Source organism: Xiphophorus couchianus, chromosome 12 (genome assembly GCF_001444195.1).
Source record: "Xiphophorus couchianus chromosome 12, X_couchianus-1.0, whole genome shotgun sequence".
Classification (NCBI taxonomy): domain Eukaryota; kingdom Metazoa; phylum Chordata; class Actinopteri; order Cyprinodontiformes; family Poeciliidae; genus Xiphophorus; species Xiphophorus couchianus.
In genome coordinates, this window is record NC_040239.1 from 21,557,014 (window position 1) to 21,577,976 (window position 20,963).

The 20,963-nt window shown below is 38.3% G+C and overlaps 2 protein-coding genes across 4 annotated transcripts in view; both read left to right on the forward strand.

Moving 5' to 3' along the window:
• The first annotated feature begins 421 nt into the window (after window positions 1-421).
• rhobtb2a (Rho related BTB domain containing 2a) lies at window positions 422-13,410 on the forward strand. 2 transcript variants are annotated; one of them, XM_028033846.1, is made up of 10 exons: window positions 422-884; window positions 2,358-2,559; window positions 2,668-2,771; window positions 2,852-3,037; window positions 4,027-4,967; window positions 5,057-5,175; window positions 7,588-7,738; window positions 7,826-7,914; window positions 8,369-8,474; window positions 8,892-13,410. In XM_028033846.1, exons 1-10 carry the CDS (start codon window positions 823-825, stop codon window positions 9,092-9,094), a joined length of 2,163 nt encoding a protein of 720 aa, XP_027889647.1. In that variant the 5' UTR covers window positions 422-822; the 3' UTR covers window positions 9,095-13,410. The 2 variants fall into 2 exon arrangements, with proteins under 2 accessions (XP_027889647.1, XP_027889648.1); XM_028033847.1 differs by lacking the exon at window positions 422-884 and adding an exon at window positions 895-1,084.
• Window positions 13,411-13,424: 14 nt separating this feature from the next.
• pebp4 (phosphatidylethanolamine binding protein 4) overlaps window positions 13,425-20,963 on the forward strand; it is a 64,038-nt gene continuing 56,499 nt past the window's right edge. For both annotated transcript variants that reach the window (XM_028033849.1, XM_028033850.1), the window contains exons 1-3: window positions 13,425-13,563; window positions 14,456-14,559; window positions 14,759-14,891. In XM_028033849.1, coding sequence (XP_027889650.1) covers window positions 13,561-13,563; window positions 14,456-14,559; window positions 14,759-14,891 — 240 coding nt within the window. In that variant the 5' untranslated portion in view covers window positions 13,425-13,560. The remainder of the gene's footprint in view (window positions 13,564-14,455; window positions 14,560-14,758; window positions 14,892-20,963) is intronic.

Sequence of the window (20,963 nt, forward strand, 5' to 3'; positions counted from 1 at the left end):
CTAACTAAATACTTAATTTTCAAGCTAAATATTTAGCTTCTTAGCTAAATAATAGTTTGTGAATTAACTATTTAGTTTGGAACTGTGACAAATGTAAAATTATTACTTTGAAAAATGAACACCCAAATAAAACAGAATATTCCTCTTATTTTTTCTTACACTGTAACGTTTCAAATGAGAAACTCCAATAGAAACATTTTTCAGAGAACTGACTATTTTGTTCTGGTGCCCCTCTTCTAATGCAGCCCTGGGCAAACGCCCATATGGCCAATTTAAAAATAAAAATAAAAACAAAAAAAAAACGCTTCTGCTCATATCTTGCATGCATCTGTGGACATACATTAAAATTTTTTTGTTTATTTATTTTTTTGCTAAAGACAGCCTTGCAAGTGTTATGCTTTCTTACACTACTGTCGTGTATCTGATTTAGTTCCGTGTGTAAACAACATTCACAGTGTACCGACTCTATCGGGGCTGCTTCAGGACAGAAGAATGGGATTTGTGCGACTTTAATCAGTGTTTTGTAATGATCCCCTCTTTTTTTTTCTCCCTCTGTGCGCCTGCCTATTATTAGCTACGGAGGCCTTACAGTAAGTGCAAGTTGGCTCCATGACGGTCAGAGCTGCAGCTCTGCAAGCAGCGGCAGATTTCAGAGCAGCGGTCGGGCTCCCAGCGCTGCAGTCGCCTTTATATGCACTGATCCAGAGGGGCTTTTCACCTAAACGTCAGCGCTCGGTCGGCTATTTTCCAAGCCTCGGTGGGATCACCTTGCCCCGAAGATGAAGCTGAATACTAGCAGCCGTCAGGTGCGAACCGCATCCGATGGAGCCCCGCTTTCCGACTCGCTCATCGACCAACCTAATGCAGCACTTCCTTTTGTTGCGGTAAGGAGGGTTCGCACGGCATTTAGTATGGCAGCGGAATCAAACTGGTTTTAATCCTTTAGCGTTGGTTTTGCGCTGGAGTCGCAGGGAGCGGGATAAACAGGCTCAGGAGTCAGTGACGGGACGTTACATAACGTGTAATGCAGCAAAGCCTCATGACTAGTTTGTCTCGGTGGTGGAGGGACAGTTCGCTCCTCATGGTAGGAAATCAACTATTTTATTCTCCTTCTAATATCTGGTGGCGGAGGATGCAAACCTACCTATTCATTTCTGCTGGAAGACTATTTGCATGTGTAATATCCGACCTTATAAAAATGATTAATTAATTTGAGAGTTGCGCAGTGTAGTGTTTGCTTTTACAGGAAGGGCATGTTGTAGAGCAATGTTTCAGGCGGTGGATCTTCAGAGGCCCAGCTTAAGGTCAAATTGTTAGGTGTCTGTGTGTTAATAGATATGAGTCAAGCAGGGCTGCAGCTTGTGTTGCTCATAGGGAGCCTGTTTTATGAATGAAAACGAGCTAGTGACTTAAATAGAAAGCAAGCAGCCTTCCTTTTAATGCTGGAAGTGGGGCACTGCATGCAAAAGAAATCTTCAGTTTTTGCTCAAATAAATAAATACCAAGATTTAGTCTTTGGAATGACCAAGAGTCAAAAGACCGGAGATGCTCGAAGAAGAGGATTACTCCTGACCCGGAGTCTAAGCAGCTGAGGTAGTATGAGGACGGACTCACTTCATTCAGAAAATGGCAGTGTAATATTTTAAATATTCATGACCTTTGACTGCTAATTCTCACAGTTTGGGAAAATTATTCTGAGATTAAACATTTAAACCAAGGAACCTCTATACCGTTGGGGGCCGGTGTCCTGCAGATTTTGAAACTTTCGTCGTATCTGAAATAGATAAATGAGTCATTAACAGGCCCCCCGTGAAACGGAAAGACTGGCTGAGAAATTAATTTGTCCATTTGATTCAGATGCATTAGAGCAAGGATCTAAAGCATCTAAAGGAGTTTACACTTCTTTGTGAAATTCTAAATCTAGTGAATTTGGACAGAGGATACTTTTTATAAAGTTGGACATTTGCTATAGCAGAACTGACATTAACATGGCATTGTTTTTTCCTCGATGGGCTTACATTTTCAATATTTTTCAGTAGTCATGGAATATGTAGAGGGTCTTCTGTAGCTAAGAGATAGATTGTTTATGCTTTCCAGCAAAAGTTTAGCTGTGTGTTGCTTTTAAAGACTGGGATAAATAAAGTGTCGTCTCTGTTTGTCTGCTGGTCACTTTAAGAATCAGTGACGGGAAACTTGTGAATGAGCACAGGGAAGTCACGAGACCATTCATTGATAGCTCTGCAGGCTGACTGAGCAGTGCAGATGAAAAACAGAGTGAGAGCTCCTATACCGTACAGGATGCCATAGACTTCTGGATCTGAAAGCAGTGTTTTGTTCCGGTTTTGTAATTTCCTCAGGTCCCAGTTGACAGATACTGATATGGACTATGAGAGGCCAAACGTTGAAACTATCAAGTGTGTGGTGGTGGGAGACAATGCAGTTGGAAAGACCCGCCTTATCTGCGCCCGGGCCTGCAATGCCACACTCACTCAGTACCAGTTACTTGCTACTCATGTGCCCACAGTTTGGGCAATCGATCAGTACAGAGTATGCCAAGAGGTGAGTAGGAATGGTAAACATTGTTACAAAATAGCACATTGTAGGTGCCTGAAGTGCTTCATGTAATTTGCAAAAATGTATGAATGTTCATGTTTTGCTACTGCTCAGGTGTTAGAGCGCTCCAGAGACGTAGTGGACGATGTGAGTGTGTCCCTCCGGCTATGGGATACTTTTGGAGATCATCATAAGGACCGGCGTTTTGCATACGGCAGGTGAGGAACTGCTAAAGGTGATGTTGGTGGGACTCATTCATTACAACTAACAAACATAATTATACTTTTGCCATCTTCAGGTCTGATGTTGTGGTACTGTGCTTCTCCATCGCGAACCCCAACTCTCTGTACCACGTAAAGACCATGTGGTACCCTGAGATTAAGCACTTCTGTCCCCGCGCTCCTGTCATCTTGGTAGGGTGCCAGCTGGACCTGCGCTATGCAGATCTGGAGGCAGTCAACAGGGCACGGAGGCCTTTGGCCAGGTACTGAGACTTAATTTTACAATGTTTCTTTGAATGCAAGCTTTTCCTGTCAAAGAGATACAAATGAAACCAGATATGTGCATACACTGCATAAAAAAGTCATATAACCTTTTGTTCCCCTCACTGACATGAAATAAGATTAGACTTACAGAGAGCAGTTTTATTACTTTCTTCAAATGCAAAGGTTTACATACAGTAAAACTACAATGCTTTGATAAACCCCAGATGGATTTTCAAAGCATTTTTTTGTTTGATTTATTTCAATAGTTGCACACCCAACACCCAAGGAAACTTGAAAACCCGAGAACATCATCCCAACTTTGAAATATGGCAGAGCTGCTGTCATGTCGTGTTGGTGCTTTGCTGCAAGAGGGGCTGACTCAACAAAATAAATGGCATCATGAGAAAAAAAAATCATAATAAAAATATTGAGAAACCATCTTAAGACATAAGTCACTAAGTTAAATAAGGCACAACAGACTCTAAGAAGTAGACAGTGATCTGTGATGTTGGTGGTAAATTAATTACAAACTGATGTAAGGACAACACAATCCAAGTTCTGGAGTATCCATCACAAAGTCCTAAAATGTAATCTCATCAAAAATGTGTGGGCAAAGCCTTAAGCGTGTGTGTGAGCAAGGGAGCCTATAAATCTGTTTCGGGTTTATCAGTTCTGTCAGGAGGAATGAGCCAAAATCACGGCAAACTATTGTAGGGAGCTTGTGAAAAAATGCTCAAAATGTGTAAATTGCAATCCCTGCTTCTGAATTTAAATAGCAAAGTAATAAAAAAAAAGAAACTGTCTTTTTATTCTGACAATTAAAAAAAACAGAAATTATCCATGTAATGCTAATTTACCTAAAACAGGAAAAGCTTAATCTAGTTTAATGTCAGTCAGTGAGAAAAACAGTATTTTCTATGTTTTATCAGTAAATAAATCAGATTTTGGTTTCCCTCCTCTCCATTGGACTATATTTTCTCATTTTCAGACCTATAAAATCCAATGAGATTCTTCCACCAGAGAGAGGAAGGGAGGTAGCCAAAGAGCTGGGCGTCCCGTATTATGAAACCAGTGTTGTTGCTCAGTTTGGTGTCAAGGACGTCTTTGACAACGCCATCCGAGCTGCTCTCATCTCTCGCCGCCATCTGCAGTTTTGGAAATCTCACCTCAGAAATGTCCAGCGGCCTCTGCTCCAAGCGCCCTTCCTCCCCCCAAAGCCTCCCCCACCTATCATCACTGTGCCACCTCCCCCCTCCACCACAGAAGAGCACCCGGTCGGTCTTCTGGAGGACCCACACTGTGCTGATGTTATTCTGGTCCTACAGGAGCGACAGAAAATCTTTGCACACAAGATATACTTGGCAACATCCTCCTCAAAGTTTTATGACCTGTTTAGTATGGACACCCAAAATGAGGAGACTGAACGGCCCCCGCGCGGCCCTCTCTCCGGCAGAGAGCTGCTGATGCGTGCTGCTAGCTTTGATGTTTGTGAGAGCAGCGACGACGGAGACAGGGCCAACCTGCGGGCGTGCACGAGTGACGGGACTTTGAAGGACTCTGAGGGCACCCGACGTGGCAAACTGCTCTCCTCATGGAGTCGCGCCTTCGTCAGCATTCAGGAAGAGCTGGTGGACGACCCTGTGACGTACACCCCGAGATTCATGACTGTAGTACACATGGACCTGTCGATCCAGCTCGGGCCTTTTCGAGCAGTGCTTCGCTACCTGTACACCGGTCAGCTGGATGAGAATGAGAAAGAACTCATGCAGATTGCACACATTGCTGAGCTGCTGGAGGTCTTTGATCTGCGGATGATGGTGGCAAACATACTTAACAACGAAGCCTTCATGAACCAGGAAATCACCAAAGCCTTCCATGTACGCCGCACAAACAGAGTAAAAGAGTGCTTGGCTAAAGGCACCTTTTCTGGTGAGAGAACTTTATTATATTTGCTTGCTCACTGCATTTGACACAGTTATGACTAAGGTCTTACCAGTGTTTCACTATTGATGCTGCAGACGTGGTGTTCAAGCTCGATGATGGGACGATCATGGCCCACAAGCCTTTGCTCATCTCTAGTTGTGACTGGATGGCAGCTATGTTTGGTGGACCTTTTGTTGAGAGCTGCACGAAAGAGGTGAGCCAAGGACAGACTTCATATCAGATATTCTTTAAAGCTAGTAAGACACTTTTCTGGAAAACAGGAGGGTTAAGACAAAATGAAATCATTGTTTTTACCGTCCTAAGAGACTGAACAAATTCCTCTGCTCCTGTGGAGTCTAGATTGTCAGATTTCTGAAAGCCTTAGTAAGCAAACATGAAAAGCAAGGAAAACGCAAGATAAGTCAGGAAGAAAGTTGTGAAGAAGTTCAAAGATGGTTTAAGTTATAAAAAAATATTTCAGCACTTTTTAGAACAGTACCCAATCCATAATCTAAAAATGGAAAGAGTTAAAGATGGACAATCTGGAAAAGACGAGCATTATTAGAGAGCAATTATTAGTTGTGAAGTCCATTAATGACATTAATAGGAGAGTGGGAAGAAGAAAACCAGGGTTGACAGAAAGAGATAAGAAACCCTGTTCATAGTTTGGTACCAACTTTGCAGATGACACAGCAAACATGTGAAAGAAGGGGGTTTGATGAGATTAAAATTTACCTTTTGGACGTACAAAAGACTGTGTATGATAAAAGCTAACATTAAACATCACCTACCAAGAAAGATGAGACTAAATATGTCATGTCAAAAGACTTTGAAAGCCTGCAGCAGACTTTGTTCTGGTCTTGTTGGAGGACAACAACAGTAAACAAAGAGTCTGACACACCAGATGAGAGCACATTGATGTGTTAAAATGGTCTAATCAAAGTCTAGAGCAAAATACCGTTGAGAATCTCTGGCAAGATTTTAAACTTGCTTTTCATAGGTGCTTTCCAGCCTGCCTAACTTGAGCCATCACAGGAACAAGTTATTGACTTAGTGGGGGTGGATATAAAATCCACAAAAGACATTACAGAATTTTAATTGGAAGTGAAGTTTTAAATTGTGTCATTTTCCTTCAACTTATTATACACAATCTTGTATTGGTCTATCTCATAAAGTTCTGCTAAAATACATTAAGTTTTTAATGTCTTTAAATTTTTTGTAAGATGGCAAAAAGTTTAAAGGATATACATACTTTTGCAAGGCACGGTAGGCTGACGCTAGCAGAACTCTAATGGGGATGTGAGGGATAATTCAATTAGGGGACTCTAACTCTGGTTTAATACTATTAAACTGGCTTTGTGATCCAAACATAATGTAAATCCGTGAGGGAGGTATGGTGTGTGTTTTCACTCCAAAGTATAGTGATTTACTAAAAGAAGAAGAAAAACATTTCAAACAAAGATTATATTTCTTAAAGCTATTTTTAGACGCACTGACCTATAATCTGCTTTAAGACAGTTTAAGAAATGTGATGCTTCTTCTTTCTGCTTGTATCACTGCTGCTGCAGGTAAATATATTACATAGTTAAACCCGAAATTGTTCATACTTGTGGTAGATTTAGATTTACATAGATTTTTATTTACTTTTTTACCCAGAAGTTTGTTTCTGATGGAAAACCAGACATCAGAAACAAATGATAATACATAATTTATTTATGATTTATAAATAAATATTTAATGATAATAATATTATCATTAATTTCCTCTCAAATGATAATAAGTTAAAGTAAAAAGAGTATCTGTTTTGAGAATACAATAATAAAGGAATGCCTAAAATGATAGAAAGCCTTCTGAAAAACCAGTGGAAAAATCTTTACTGGCATTACGGTAGTCAAACTGCTTTTACTCACCTGTTCTCTGTATGCATCTACTACTATTTTGATTACTATTACTATTGTTTATTTATGACGATGCGCCCCAACATTTTGGGGTTGACAGGTTTCCTCTCACCATCACCCAAGTCTTTTGCTCCCTGTAAAGATTCTCTATCAGATCCAGGACTGTTTGAAGATGTTAATAAAAATATTACGTTACATTTAAATCTGCAAATGATATGAACAATGTTTGGCCAATCTATAACATAAAAGATTGTTTTCCTTTTTCAGTTTAATTACTAAAATGGAAATCAGTCTTTTCAGATATTTTCTAAGGATCCTATATTGTCCTTATGCATATAAATGTTTATTTTTGGGGCTAAACTAAAAAAGCTTACAATGAATATTGCATTGTGTTATTTTCTTTTTTCTGCATTGTTGTATCATTTGTAGCCATTTTCTATATGAAAATGGCTAAAATGGCTTAGCTCCTTTTTTCTTTAAGCATTACTCCTTGAAAGGACCAGTTATATTTATTCATAAGTCTGCATAGAGAGAGAAAAAGCCTGTTAACCGAGCTTTTAGTCCGTTTAGTAGAATAAAGCCTGTTTTGTTGTGGAGCTCTTACATTCTGTCTATAGAGATTTTAGGAGAAATAAATCCTCTCATAGCAGATGAGCTTCTGGAATTTACAAATCAGCAGAAAATCTGAGCTTGTAAGTAATTCCCCGCCCTCTCTTTCTGTTTGTAAGGTGTTGCTTCCCAACACGACCCGGAGCTGCATGCGAGCTGTGCTGGAGTATCTCTACATGGGTAGATTCTGCTCTCGGTCGGACTTGGATGCAATGGAGCTCATTGTTCTTGCCAACCGTCTTTGCCTCCCCCACCTGGTCGCTCTCACAGGTATTGCATTTGCTGTTACTTATTTCCTCGATAAACTCGATCATGTTTTTTAATTGGTCTCAGACTCTAAAGTGTGTTTCTTTTCAGAACTCTACACAGTAACAGTTTTGACGGAGTCGGCGATGATGGGGACGGATATTGACGGCGATGTGCTGATATACTTGGATATGGCCCAGGTGCGTTCACCTGTCAATGATGTCAAATAAGAATTGAGTCTTGATCATGTTTTCTCTTGCAAATTGGACTTTTTTAAATTATGCAAATTATCAGCACCAACTGCTGGTGAGGATTTACCACCACAAGGTGGGGCAAAAGAAAGCACTATCTGCACTTCTTGTTTTTCTTTAGTCATGATCTGTACCTCTGGAATGCTACATTACTAGGGAAAAAAACATTCATATTACATCAATTTTATGCAAAAATGAATACAAAATTGAATTAACTACTGAAAGTCTTTCAAGAAGCAGTTCATATTGTCTATTGCACCATATGCAGAAATATGTTACAACATTCAAGTATATTTTCAAAATTGAGGATATTTTTCCTAATCAGAGGTTAAAAATATCACAGTTTTCAGCTAGAACAACTGATGCTGTACTAAAATAACAATATGACTTTGGATGTTGACAGTTCCACGGAGCCCAGCAGCTGACTGGATGGTGTTTGCACCACATCTGCACCAACTACAACAGTGTCTGCCGCAAGTTTCCACGTGAAATGAAGGCAAAGTCCACAGGTAACACATTTAGACTGTGCTATGATTCTGCTGTTGTCTTTGTTTTTCTCATCCTTAAATTGGATTCTGGCACAAATGACTACAAAGAATGAAGCTGCTAAGTTTAATATCTTATTTGGTGATCCAAACGGTGTTGTTGGCCACATAAAGTTATGAATCTGGGAAAATACAGTCTTGAACTCAGCAATACATCTATTGGATATTTTGTGGCAGATTTTTCCTCAAAATCTGTAATGTTTTTTTTTTTTTTTTAACTGACCTGAAGATACAATTTTTAGCTGATTCAAATTTCTGTTTCTAAAGTCATTCATAAAAACGAAATATTTTTTCAACTTTTAGGGAAACTTGAAACCATCGTCTTAAAAAACTTCTCTACTGAAAAATGTAAATTATTAATAAAAATGTATTCTGATGCAGAGAACCAAGACTACTTTGAGAAACATCGCTGGCCACCAGTTTGGTACTTGAAGGAAGACGACCACTACCAAAGAGCACGCAAAGAGCGTGAAAAAGAGGACTACCTGTACCAGAGACGGCAATGTAAACGCAAGTGGCTCTTCTGGAACCTTCCTTCCTCCCCAAACTCAAACTCACCCTCCGGATCATCTGCCATTATTTGACCAGGTGGTAAGGGCGGGGTCCAGTCTGGAGTCCATCTGTATGTTTGCAAATCGTAAAGAACACAGTAGAAGATAAGCACTGACAGCTTGGTATACTTCAAACATTCAGGCAGACCGTTTATCCTCCCTGCCTCCGTGGGCAAACACTCCAGGTTTGCAAAGTCAGCTCAGAGTTGTGAATAAATTTATAAGTATTACTCCTTACAATTTCAGCTGTTTGTCTGCTAAGCTCAAACCTCTGTAGTGTAAACCGTCTTGACTTATGGCACAGTAGAACAAGTGCAAAGATCAGATCTTGTGGATTGCCAAATATTCCCATATTAGAATTTTATGTTTAATAAATTACAAATTTGCCAGCACAGAACTTTCAACCTGTGGCTATAAATAAATATCAATAACCTGAACTGACAACTAAGTGCTGCTTACCAGCTGTGACAACCAGCAATTCAACAGTAACTCAAGCCTCAGAGATATAACACTTTGCTCTTAAGTGTTTGTACAACCTGCCAGACCGCATCTTGATTATGATTTCAAACTGGAGATAACAAAATACGGCTTGGCTGGAAAGAGCAAACTACAGTAACTCATTTGGAAGTTTCTATGACGATCATGTCTGCAAAAAAAAACATAAAAAAAACAAACCTGGTATTTTTGTATGTTTATTCAACTTTGCAGAATTTGTACAATAAGCTTGCACAGCTTAATCTGGTATCTCTTGACACACGTACCACCTACATATCGTGATCTTTTGGTCTGTGGCTTTTTGTCACAAAAGGGCTTAAGTTCACATGAATGGATACAGTGTCATCTGACACAAAGGATTCCTGGTTCGAGTTGCTTCATTCTTGCAATTGCCCCTGAATGCAGCTGTCACCACTGCTATTCTAAATGGGTTTGCTCAATGTGGATTAATAGCACACATGTTTAACTACATGTCTCCATAAAATAGTTCTGTCATTTTTACTGCTGTCATCCTAAAAAGCAACAGATAATGTATTAATCGTCAGAGCTGACGTGATTGTATTGTTACTGTATTTGTCTGTGGTGGTAACTTGTTTTTAAGAGATTTGCCCTCTGAATGTGATCGGAAATCTGTACACGGCAGAATCTGTGGGTGTCAGTCGTCGTGTTAGGGGTTGGGTTAGGAGTCATCTTACTACTGGATTATCTAATCCCTACTTTTCAACATCACCACAAGCACTTTCTGAACTCCAGAGAGAAACATATGAACTTCCAGTGGCAGCATACTGCTGAGCAGCATTAGACTGTATTGTGCTATGTCAAGACAGGCTGCAGAGGAAACAAACTGCATTTAAGCAACATTTAAGGTTGCTCAATTCTGTTTGTGATTATCAAATCATCTTTCTGGATTTGTTTTGCACACCTTGCTTTATGTCATGTTCAAGTTTGTCATCTGCTGTTGCTCTTGATTGTACGATGGGCTGCAGAATGTTTCAGATTTTCAGGCGTGGTGCTCAGAAAGGATGGGTAGTATTGTAAATTGTATTAAATGTCAGATAAACTCTAATGTACTGCTGTTACCTAATATTGTGCACTGCTGGCAGTGAGCAAAATCTTACTTTATTACTCAGTAAAACTGAAAATAGACTTATCGGAATTGTTTTTAGTTACTGTGCAGCTACTTACTGATGTTTGAAATAACTGAATACTTAATTGTGCTGATTCCAGCTACATCTGTTACATACTTTACTGTACATGCAAATTATAGACAGGTAAATGTAACAATTATACTGTATGTAAAATAGAGTTTCAAAGTAAAGTAGATATTCACATACACGAATTATATCATGAAAATGTACGTTACATCCTTAAATCATGATCTGGTTATACGAAAACAGACTTTTCATTGCAGCATTAGCTGACATAGTGTCAATTTTATTTAAATGTTTCCTTTAATATTGTAAACTATTGTTTGTTATTTTGACTGACTGGACGTGAAGGATCTGGCAAAAGTCTTCATACCGCTTTTACCTTTTCACATGTCACATTGCAACAGACTTTAAGATATTTTATCGGCATTTAATCCGACAGGCAGCATGACAGTTTCTTTGAGGTGGGAAGAAACTGTCAAAATTCTTCACAACAAACTATTTCTTAAAAGTGTGCACCTATGTAGAACCACCTTTACCTGCAGGCACAACTGCAAGTTTTTTAGGCTATTTCTCTCAAAGCCTTGCAAACTTTTGCCTTGCTAACATTTAAAATTTGCTATGATCTTAACTATGCTGTTGCAGCAAATATAAGTTGAGTTGTCATCGTGGAGGATGACCCTTCTATCACATGCTGGTTCAGTTCCCTGCATGATGAGGCAAACTGCAAACAAGACCTCTGCAGGCCTTCTTAATGCCTCTCGTCTGTAAAAGTTAGATTAGTAAAATGAATTTATAATAGTTGTTCTGCTGACAAATGCTTCCACCTCAGTTGTTGATCTCTGCAGCTTCTATGGAGTCATCATTGGCCTCTTTGCTGCTTCTTTGATTAATGCCCTCCTTTCTGTTTGTCAACTGCATCTTGGTACTTGTGAACTTGTTCCACACTGTTTCCATTTTCAGATGTTGGAAAAAAAAATTATTATAGGGTGTTACACAGAGGTGGATTTCGACAGTACTTGTTTGTACCAGATTTTATTTTGTGGTATTAGTAACGAGAAGGATATAAATACATTCAAATTTTGAAAAGCATATTCCATTTTCCTTCCACTTAACAGCCCCTGTTATGTTTGTACTTGTTATGTGGAGGGAATGTGGTTGCAATGTGAAAGGGGTATGAACACTTTTCATGGCACTGTACATTCAGACCCCCATAAAAAAAACAAGAGATGATTTACTTAGTAATAAAACCTTGCTTGTATTTACTGCTGACCTTATAAATAAACAGCATAAACAGATTGTCAAAATAGAAAACTTGATAGCTTTTAAAATGTACTATGTTAGATAAGTGGTGAGGTTGGTGCTCTAAGTAGCAACTTTATGTAATTTCCAGGTTAGCTATTGCTAATTGACAATGTTTCTTTGTATTTTTATTAATGTAAACATATTTTGGCACAGTTTCTTGATTGGAAACAATGTAGAGCTGAACTTTTAGTAATTCTGGATGTTGTAAACATTTTCAGTTATATTTAGTAGGTCAACTGCTGGAAGGTCTATAATTTTATGTAATTTGCCTTTACAGTGTGACTGCACATTTTCATCGACATGCATTTCATTCCCCGGTGCATTGCATTTCTCAGTGATTCTTCTGTTGATGTTTTGCATCAACAACACCTCATGCCTTAATGTACAGTGTACTGTTGTGTTTGGTAATGAATGTAACGTCATGTAACTGTGGTCACCAACTTGTTCGCTGTTATCTTAAGCTGCCTGGTGCTCCCTGGTGTGTATCTGTAAATGTGCACAACCCATAATTTGGATTTAAAGTCTGAAGTTTCATTAGTTACTTGAGTTTGAATATTGCAATACTAAAACCAGAAATACAAACCTGCTTTAATATCTTTACTCACTAAGGCCAGACTTTGATGACAAATCAGCAAATTGTGACACTAACAGTGAAATGAATGCAGGGATTTCACATTCATTTCACAGTTTTAAAGTTTCCTTACAAAGCTCCTACTTTTGTGTCTGCGTAGATACAAAATATTAAAAATATATGGAAAAAGAAATTCAAAATGCAAATGTTTGTTCTGGAATTCAAACGTTGCGTACCACAGCTTTTGCATTAGAGCAATTTAATGCAGTACCTGTTTTGTACTATGCATATAGAAATACAAACTTGCACTGCTTTGTAGCACAGGTTTTCTTCAAATTGCAACATCATTAGGCAAATGAAAACCAGGTAATAAAGATATCAGATTAGATAAATTACAAAGAGGCTGTCAGTCACCGGGGCCCTATTCCATACGTTTGGGTGCTATAATTCAGCTACAGAAAAGCACAAACCAAAGGGAGCTTTAGGAGCACCAGAAATATGTAGTATATGCTGCACAATCACTACTGCATAGTATATGAGGCCTTGTTCCGAAACGGTAGAAAGGCAAATTTGAAACATGAACAGAAAAAGAAAATCTACATATATGAATGTGTTCTCAGTGTTTGAAGCCTGGTTGACATTTTATGTGATCTCCAGGTGTGTTTTTTTGTTTCTGCTGTCGAGCTGTTTTTATGGTTTAGGAGCTGTAAATCTTTAAAAAAAAAAAAAAAAAAAGAAAGAAAAAAAAGAATCTGTAGCATGTGTTCTTGAAAGTGTGTATATAACATTTAAATAAAGAAAAATCTACATGTGCACATGTTCAGTGCGGGCACAGGGCAGTCGTCTGAGTTTTTTCATCTTGACACCTGAAACTTGTGCAGCTCCATTCCTCGTCAAGCAGCTGCAGCTCAACAGCGTCTGTCGTCTCACTCAGAGAGGGCGAAACCTGCGGACAAACACGGCAACACAACTTTAAATTGATGGTAATGCTTATAACATACTAATGTGCCCGCTTTAATGCTAAAATGTGTATCTTTGGTTGGCTTACTCACTGCTGTTTGCTTCGCAGACACTTCCTACATTTTTAAGCCTCTAAATGACAAGTGCGACAAAAATAATAACAAGCAAGACAAGTGAAGGCTAAAGTAAACATGTCTGAATTTAAGCGTTTATAACAAGGACACCCTTCGTTCAGTGAAGCCAATGATATCGCAAAAACTTTGGTTCGGTCATGTTCAGTTGAGTTATGACAAGTAACGATGACATGAAGGCGAAGTGCGCCCTTTTCACAGAAACAGCGCAAAACACATTAGCATTCAGCGCGCTGCAGGCTGATTAATGCGCGTTTCACGAAGCACTTTATGCATGTTTTATTGTGTTGTTGATAAAGTTATGCTCTTTCGGGTCAAGAAGAGCACTTTGAATTATAAAGAGAATAGAATTGGAAGCCTAGAAATTAAAACATTACTGTAAACTACACACACTTCATTAGGTACAGCTGTTCAATTGATATCACAATCACATGTATGCATTTCGGCAGCTTGCGTCGGGGAGGACGACTTGCTTAAGTTCAAAACGAACATCAAAATAGGGAAGCAAAGATCTTAAAATGACATTAAACGTGGCATCGTTGCCAAATGGGTTGGACTTAGTATTTCAGAAACTGCTGAGGTACTTGGGGGGTTTTTTTGTCCACAAAAATCACTTGGACTTACAGAGGATGGTGCAAAAAGAGAAAATATCCAGTAAGAGACAGTTGTGTATGTGGCGTGCTGAAGTCAAAGGCCAGAGGACCAGACTAGATGTATGATATAAGCAACATTAATTTGAGTGAATAATTTTGCTACTGTTTTATAAAGTTATGCTTTTCTGTAGGCTTTACTCAGCTTGCTTTTGGGGTTATTTGTCTTCGTTTTGGAACCAGTCGAGGCAGAGACAACACAAAGCACCCTAGACCCTCTGGATGTTTCTATTTGTCAGTAAGTACCATCAGATGCCTCCATGAGCTCTGACTACAAAGTAATTACCATGATGCTTCACAACATTTTGCTAAATACTGTTTAATTTTTTATTTTTGTTCATGTAGTAAATTGTATTTTTTTATTGTCAATATGTGGTTGACAAGAAACCAAATGTATTTCTATGAATCTCCCTTTTCTACACATTTCATCAAAAAAGCGGTGGGCTGGAAGTAATCTATCCAGAACTGGACGTTGACAAATGCCTTATGATTCCAAAGAACCACAAATTCAGAGAGAAAATCAGCACTGTTTGGAAAGCCCCGCAGATCTACTTCTCTGGAGCAGAGAAGGTAAGGATTGTGTGAGTTTCCTAACAGGTTTGAAGAGCATCAAGAGTTGCTAAATTACCCTGGAAGACCTGGAACAGTGGTAGCTTGGGATTGAAAAAGTCCCAAAAATCTAAATATAAATTTGCGAAAGATGCTTAAAAAGAGTTTTGTGAATACAGGGTTGAAAATAGGAACATTATCACAAAGGTATGGTACTGATTTTGAGGAACAGAGGCTTGTATTTGGGCTGAGTTTGCTTTAAAAATAAGCTTTTTTTACTCAAAATGGCAATGACATTAATTATAATCACTTCATATACTTCTAATAGGACATGTTCACAGTCACAAAACATCAAGCATAATTGGGATATTCATTCCAGATCGTCCTGCGACAGACTGGCGACCTGTCCAGGGTGTACCCCGCCTCTCGCCCGGAACGTAGCTGGAGATGGGCACCAGCAACCCTCCCGACCCCATTAGGGACAAGGGTGAACAGAAAATGGATGGATGGATGGATTCCAGATCGTAGACAGAGACCAGATCCCGAGGACTCTGGTCGAAATCCCTGGTCTGACACCTGAATGAGGTGGTTGAAATACACCTCATTCATGACATTAGGTGTATTTGTAGGACATGGAACAATGTCCTACAACATTTTGGTTACCATCTAATTACTAAATTCAGGTGTGTTGACAAAAGTTGGAGAAGAGCAGCCCTCAAGGACAGGAATGGGAGACTTCTGATCAGGAGGAGTGTCAGACACTGGGTTTCCTTAGATAGATAAAAAATAAATTACCAATTTGAACAACAAACTTAAATGCACTGTTTAATATGCAGAAACATATTTTCATTCTGTCTGTCTGTTTGATTGGATTAAATTGAGGTATTTAGTTAATTCTATATATGAACGGGATGTTTTTTGTATCTTGCATTGAGACAACCTTTGTTGTGAATTAGTGTGATTTAAATAACCTGAATTAAATTGAAACTTATATTTAACGTGCAACGTTTTATCACATTTGCAATTATATATTTTAACCACTAGAGTGCAGCAATACATCAAATAAACAGTATCTCCCTCAGCCTCAGATCTACTGTTTGTAACCAAGTGGAAAAAAAAAACAATGTTTCCAATTACTTCCTAAACTGTAGACATGGAATAACATGTGCATCTTTTTAACATTTTAACTAGTCTTCCTGTTTGAACAGCTGATGTAATACAACCTTCTGCACTATGCTCTTATTGTTGACTGAGTATTGAACTGAATTAACCAGTGTTGACAGAAGGTGGCACTAGCAACTCTTTTTCAAGCTTCCACTGAACCTCGCCAGTTGAACAAAGGTTACGTTGCACACTTGTAGTTTCTACAGTGAAACATGTCATGTAACAGAGTTTAATGTTAGTTATTTACTTTGCATTATTTACTTTGATAGGACTAATTTTTTAATTGCAAAGTTAGATAAAAACAATATTAGTTCCCGCTAATGTTTACATTTATAAATGGAAGTACAGACGATAGATAATACCTCTGCTTGTGTTTGTGAATCCTTTTTGACATAGTTGCCTTAACAGGTTTGGAAAGTTTAGGAGTTATTTCTCCAAGCTTCTTTTACGGAGCTTGAAGAAAACATCTTGCGTCAATTAAAACAAATTAATGTGTTAGAATTAGGATCAAATTAATATTTAATTTTCTCAGTCCTGAGACGATGTAAAAGAAAGTCACTGTGTTATCTGCTGATTTTGTTTGTATTAAAAAACACGGGATTAACCATTCGTGCAGCTTATTTATCAAAATATTTTCATGGTTAGACATTCACTCATGAGATATATTCTTAGAAGTTTGGTAAAGTATATTTAGTACATTGATTTGACTGTTTTTTATTTTTTCCAATTTTAGCATATCTTCTACTGAGCTTTATTTTGGGTCCGCTGACTAAAAGAGACACTTCTACATTAACTGAAAGCATGCAGAAAATCCGACATCCCTCAAGTGGAAAAACTTCAATTGAAAGCCATTACGATTTAGGAGCTAGTTTTATGAATTCCAGAGCTAAGCAGTCTGGTCCGAACATGATCTATTGCCCTTCTCCTGCCCAAACTCCATTTGATCTATGGTCGTATTATCTATAATGCTGTCTTACAAGATTCTTTTTTAGAGCCAGAAACAGTGTCAGACAGCAAAACAGATTACATGTTAGATTTAATCAATACAAACTTTATTTACTGGCCTTTGAAATGTGATTCTCCATTTTCCCTGACACTTATGTAAAGGCGCACTATCTGAAGGTTTGGGTTGTTACTGGTCTTCTTGTCCACCACATTTTTCGTCTGCACAACATGCTGTTGGTTTCTTTCTGCCACTTAGACCTCGTACCCGGTAGCAGGATTCCAGAATAGTGGCCGCTTAAATCCACCCACTGTAACACCCACTTCATTACTGGGACAGGATGTGTGCCTGCTGAGTAATTGTAATAAAACACAGTGGGCAGCAGTCCCATAAAACTGCCTCTAAATATGGACATATGACCAAAAGCAAAGGGTTGCAGAAGCTGCAGATCTCTGAATCCAAACTTCACAACTGATGCTCAGCACAAGCACTTCTCTGTTTTAGAAGCCTGGTTTGAGCTTATGTAGCTGTTGTTTTTTATTTTCCTCAAACGCCTCAAAATTATCTACAGTTCAATGTGAGTGGGATACAACTTGGCTCATGAGACCAAACTACATAAGAATATGGCTTGATTACAGTTTCATAAGCAAAGGTACAATGTGTTAATAAATGGTGGAGACATGCTTGAGATTCGTTGCTAAGAGCTGAGAACATCTAATTTACTTTGATATTTTTGTAGTTATAGATGTGATTAGTTTAGTTTCTTTCTTTAAGAAAACTTATTCATTTTTTATTTTGTTTTTTTTTTCCCCCAACAACCGATTTTCAGCTGTGAGGTCTGACCTACAGATTCTGATTTAGAGGAATTCAGTCTTATTTTACCAAGCACTATTTCTTATTTCTCATTAAGAGAATCCATGTGCTGCAGGTTCTTTCATACAACTAGCAGTTTTGAATCCAGCAGAAAATTAAGGGACCCGCAAGATCCCCATTTCTTCTTTTCTGCTTTTGATTTTTAATAAACTCCCAAAAGTGCATCAGATAACTTGCTGTCATTTGATCTGTTCATAAACTGAAAGTTGTAGCAGTTCTTAGCTTGATGCATTTAATGAATGGAAGACAAAAATCTAATTCTCCGTATTTGACTTGCCGATGACTGACCAGTTCTAATCCCAGAAATATTTGCCAATTAAAATCTTTTCCCGATTGACATCACTTACTCTTAAATATTGCTTTCAAAGAAATACCTATTTGTGATTAGAAATATTCCTCACTCTTTTAGACTCATCATTTTCCATGTTTTACTACATTTTTTTCCCTCTATCTCATATTTTTTCATCCTAAGTTCTTTTTGGATATTTAGATTCACTAGAGAAAATAGACATGAGAGTTCATCATGTAACTAGAGGCTCTTTGGAGAGCAATCAAAGTTGGTTTGTGGACAGAAAAATCTTTAAAATAAAGTCGGGCTGCTGAAAAGAGAAAAGGAAACATGAAAGCAAAAAGCTCTTTTTAGAAAGTAACAAAATACATGTTTGTCGATGTCTTCCGGTGCCTATGTCTTAAGTCTTATGTTTTTAAATTATTGCTTCTGCAGTAATAGATGACAACTGTAAAATCCCTGATTGAATTTATTTGAGGTAAAATATATCACTCATTTACATTACAGGTTTAAATCATTTCTATAGCCCTTTGCTGCATATATAACTTGATTAAATTGTTCTAGAGGTCTAGCTGCAAGCGTTGGGTCGTGTATTTCACAGCTATTACTGTAGAGTAATATTAAGCAGGTATCTAAAATGACTTATTTCAATTTAAGTGTGTGCTTTTAATGGTCATCTTTTATTTATGTCGTTTGTGTAAATGACACAGACCGCAATCCACCTATCTTTGCCAGACTCCTCAAAATTAGAGACGTCTTTTGAGAGTTTTTTCTTTCTTTCTGAGGAAGAACTGTAGCCACGGGGCAAATTCTTAGACATGGGGATTTCAAAGCCTTGTTTTTGGGTAGACACTTTATGCATCTGGTGGATGGAATGAGGGTTTAAACCATTACTGCGATTAGAGCTGCCTCTCTATGATCTCTTGAGCTTGCTTACTGCTGTTAATAGCTGTTTCCTGTCTATTTCCTTCCATCTTTTTCTTTTTCACTTTCTCTCTCTTTCTCCCTCTCTCTCTCCGTGAATGATTTTTATGCTTTGCTAAAATATGTGGGGGCGTTGAGAGAGGATTTAAATGCAACGATCCCCCTCCTCTTTTTTTTTTTTTTTTTGGTGAATCTTAGTGCTCTTCTCTGCAAGCCTCTGATGACGACAGGGCAGCTTTAAGCCTGGCAGTGCCCACGGCAGGCTGCCGTCTCAGCGCTGCCCACTCTCCTCTGTGTTGGCATGCCGGAGAAAGCGAGGGTGGGGTTCCTCTCTAACAGACCCTGTCATGCCCAGGAAAGCCTACGTGTCCACCCATGCAGGATTCCTGACAGGTCCTCTTGTCGGGGATGTTGGAGCAATCAGGAAAAGGATTTCATTTCTAGCAGGTGGTAGCCCTCAATCAGCCCAGAGTCAATTTATCTCTGAAGGGCCTCCTTTCGCACCTTTTTGTGCCACCTTGGGTCAAAGAGTAAAAATATTTTCTATAATATCTGTCTAATTGCATATTCAGTGTCATCAAGTGGGTGTTTTTGGCTCTGATGGATTAAAGAGGCATGTTTGGCAGGAATTCAGAGAGTTTTTTTTTTTTTTCCCTTAGCTAATGTTGCCCCTTTGTCGCTATAACACAGTGTTAAGCTGACCCGTATCCTGCTCCATTCCATCCTGGCCCTGTTACTCTTTAATGCATGTGATTCATGGGAGCTTCTGAAGAGGAAAGAATTACAACCGGCTACCAGGAGCACTGGCTTGATTAAACATGTTCATCGTTATGAAGCAATAAACCTCCACCATATTCTCAGACAGGAAAACAATTATTTGCCTCTCGTGAAGCCTCCAAGTGACGCACAGAGGTTCTCACTCAGTCTGTCACAAATCCGATAAAAAATATATATGTGCAAGCGTTTTTTTTTTATTTATAACCAGTATTTTAAACATTCTTATTTTTCTCACCTTTTTCATGCTTTCTCTTTTTTTACCATACTAATGCTATTCTACAGTCACAATATATTTTATTTGGTGAGTTGTAACATAATATTCTTTCTTCTTACCTTTTGACAATAGAGTTTTGGCAGCTACACTTTCAGTTTGTTGGCAAAATTAAAAAATACAACTGAATATACAATTGAAACATTTTGTGTGAATGGGAGGATAAAGTGGGAAGGCTCAAGGAATGCTTTCTAAATCACACTAGTTAGTTTGATAACAACACTATGAAAATTAAAGATTGTGCACTTGCATGTTTATTGTTTAGTTGAACTAAGTTGTTACCATGCTCCCATTTTGTCTAGAAAAAGGGTTTAAAGTGAATACTTACCACTGCATCAAGAGAGAGTGAAATACGTGGGTCATTATTTCAGTTTTCTTATTATTGTTTTTCTTACTTCTTTATCTATAACCTCACTATCTGGGGAGTAATGAACAATTCCCTGTACAGACTGCCCCCTATTGATTAGATAAAAATAGATCAGCTAGTAGCATTAGCCACTCTGTGCGAGGTGATTCTTCATCAGTGCAGACAGAGCATCCGCATGTCATAGAATGATAATACTGATGTTATTGGTTCATTTCTTGAGCACTACTTGTGTTAATTTCATAGCTGTGGCACCTATGTGCAGTAAATATGGAAGCTCTGAGTTACTAAACTTTTTCCATGTCAATTTTTGACATATCTAAAACTCAGAGGCTCAAATTGATCAAACTCTGAATGCTGCTGTGTCAGAGGTGTAGAAAGATGCGAGTGTTATTCACAAAAAAACGGTATATTTTCATACACCAATTAATTACAAAGAAGTCAATTTTTTCTGCTATTAGTCATTTATTAAAAAAGCAATATTTTTG

What these genes read in the sequence shown, in the direction of transcription:
- rhobtb2a (XM_028033846.1), top strand. Translation starts at nt 823, where the DNA reads ATGGAGCCCCGCTTTCCGACTCGCTCATCGACCAACCTAATGCAGCAC. An exon ending in GCACGGAGGCCTTTGGCCAG is followed by an intron (nt 3,038 to 4,026) that starts GTACTGAGACTT and finishes TCTCATTTTCAG; the next exon opens with ACCTATAAAATCCAATGAGA. An exon ending in TTGAGAGCTGCACGAAAGAG is followed by an intron (nt 5,176 to 7,587) that starts GTGAGCCAAGGA and finishes TCTGTTTGTAAG; the next exon opens with GTGTTGCTTCCCAACACGAC.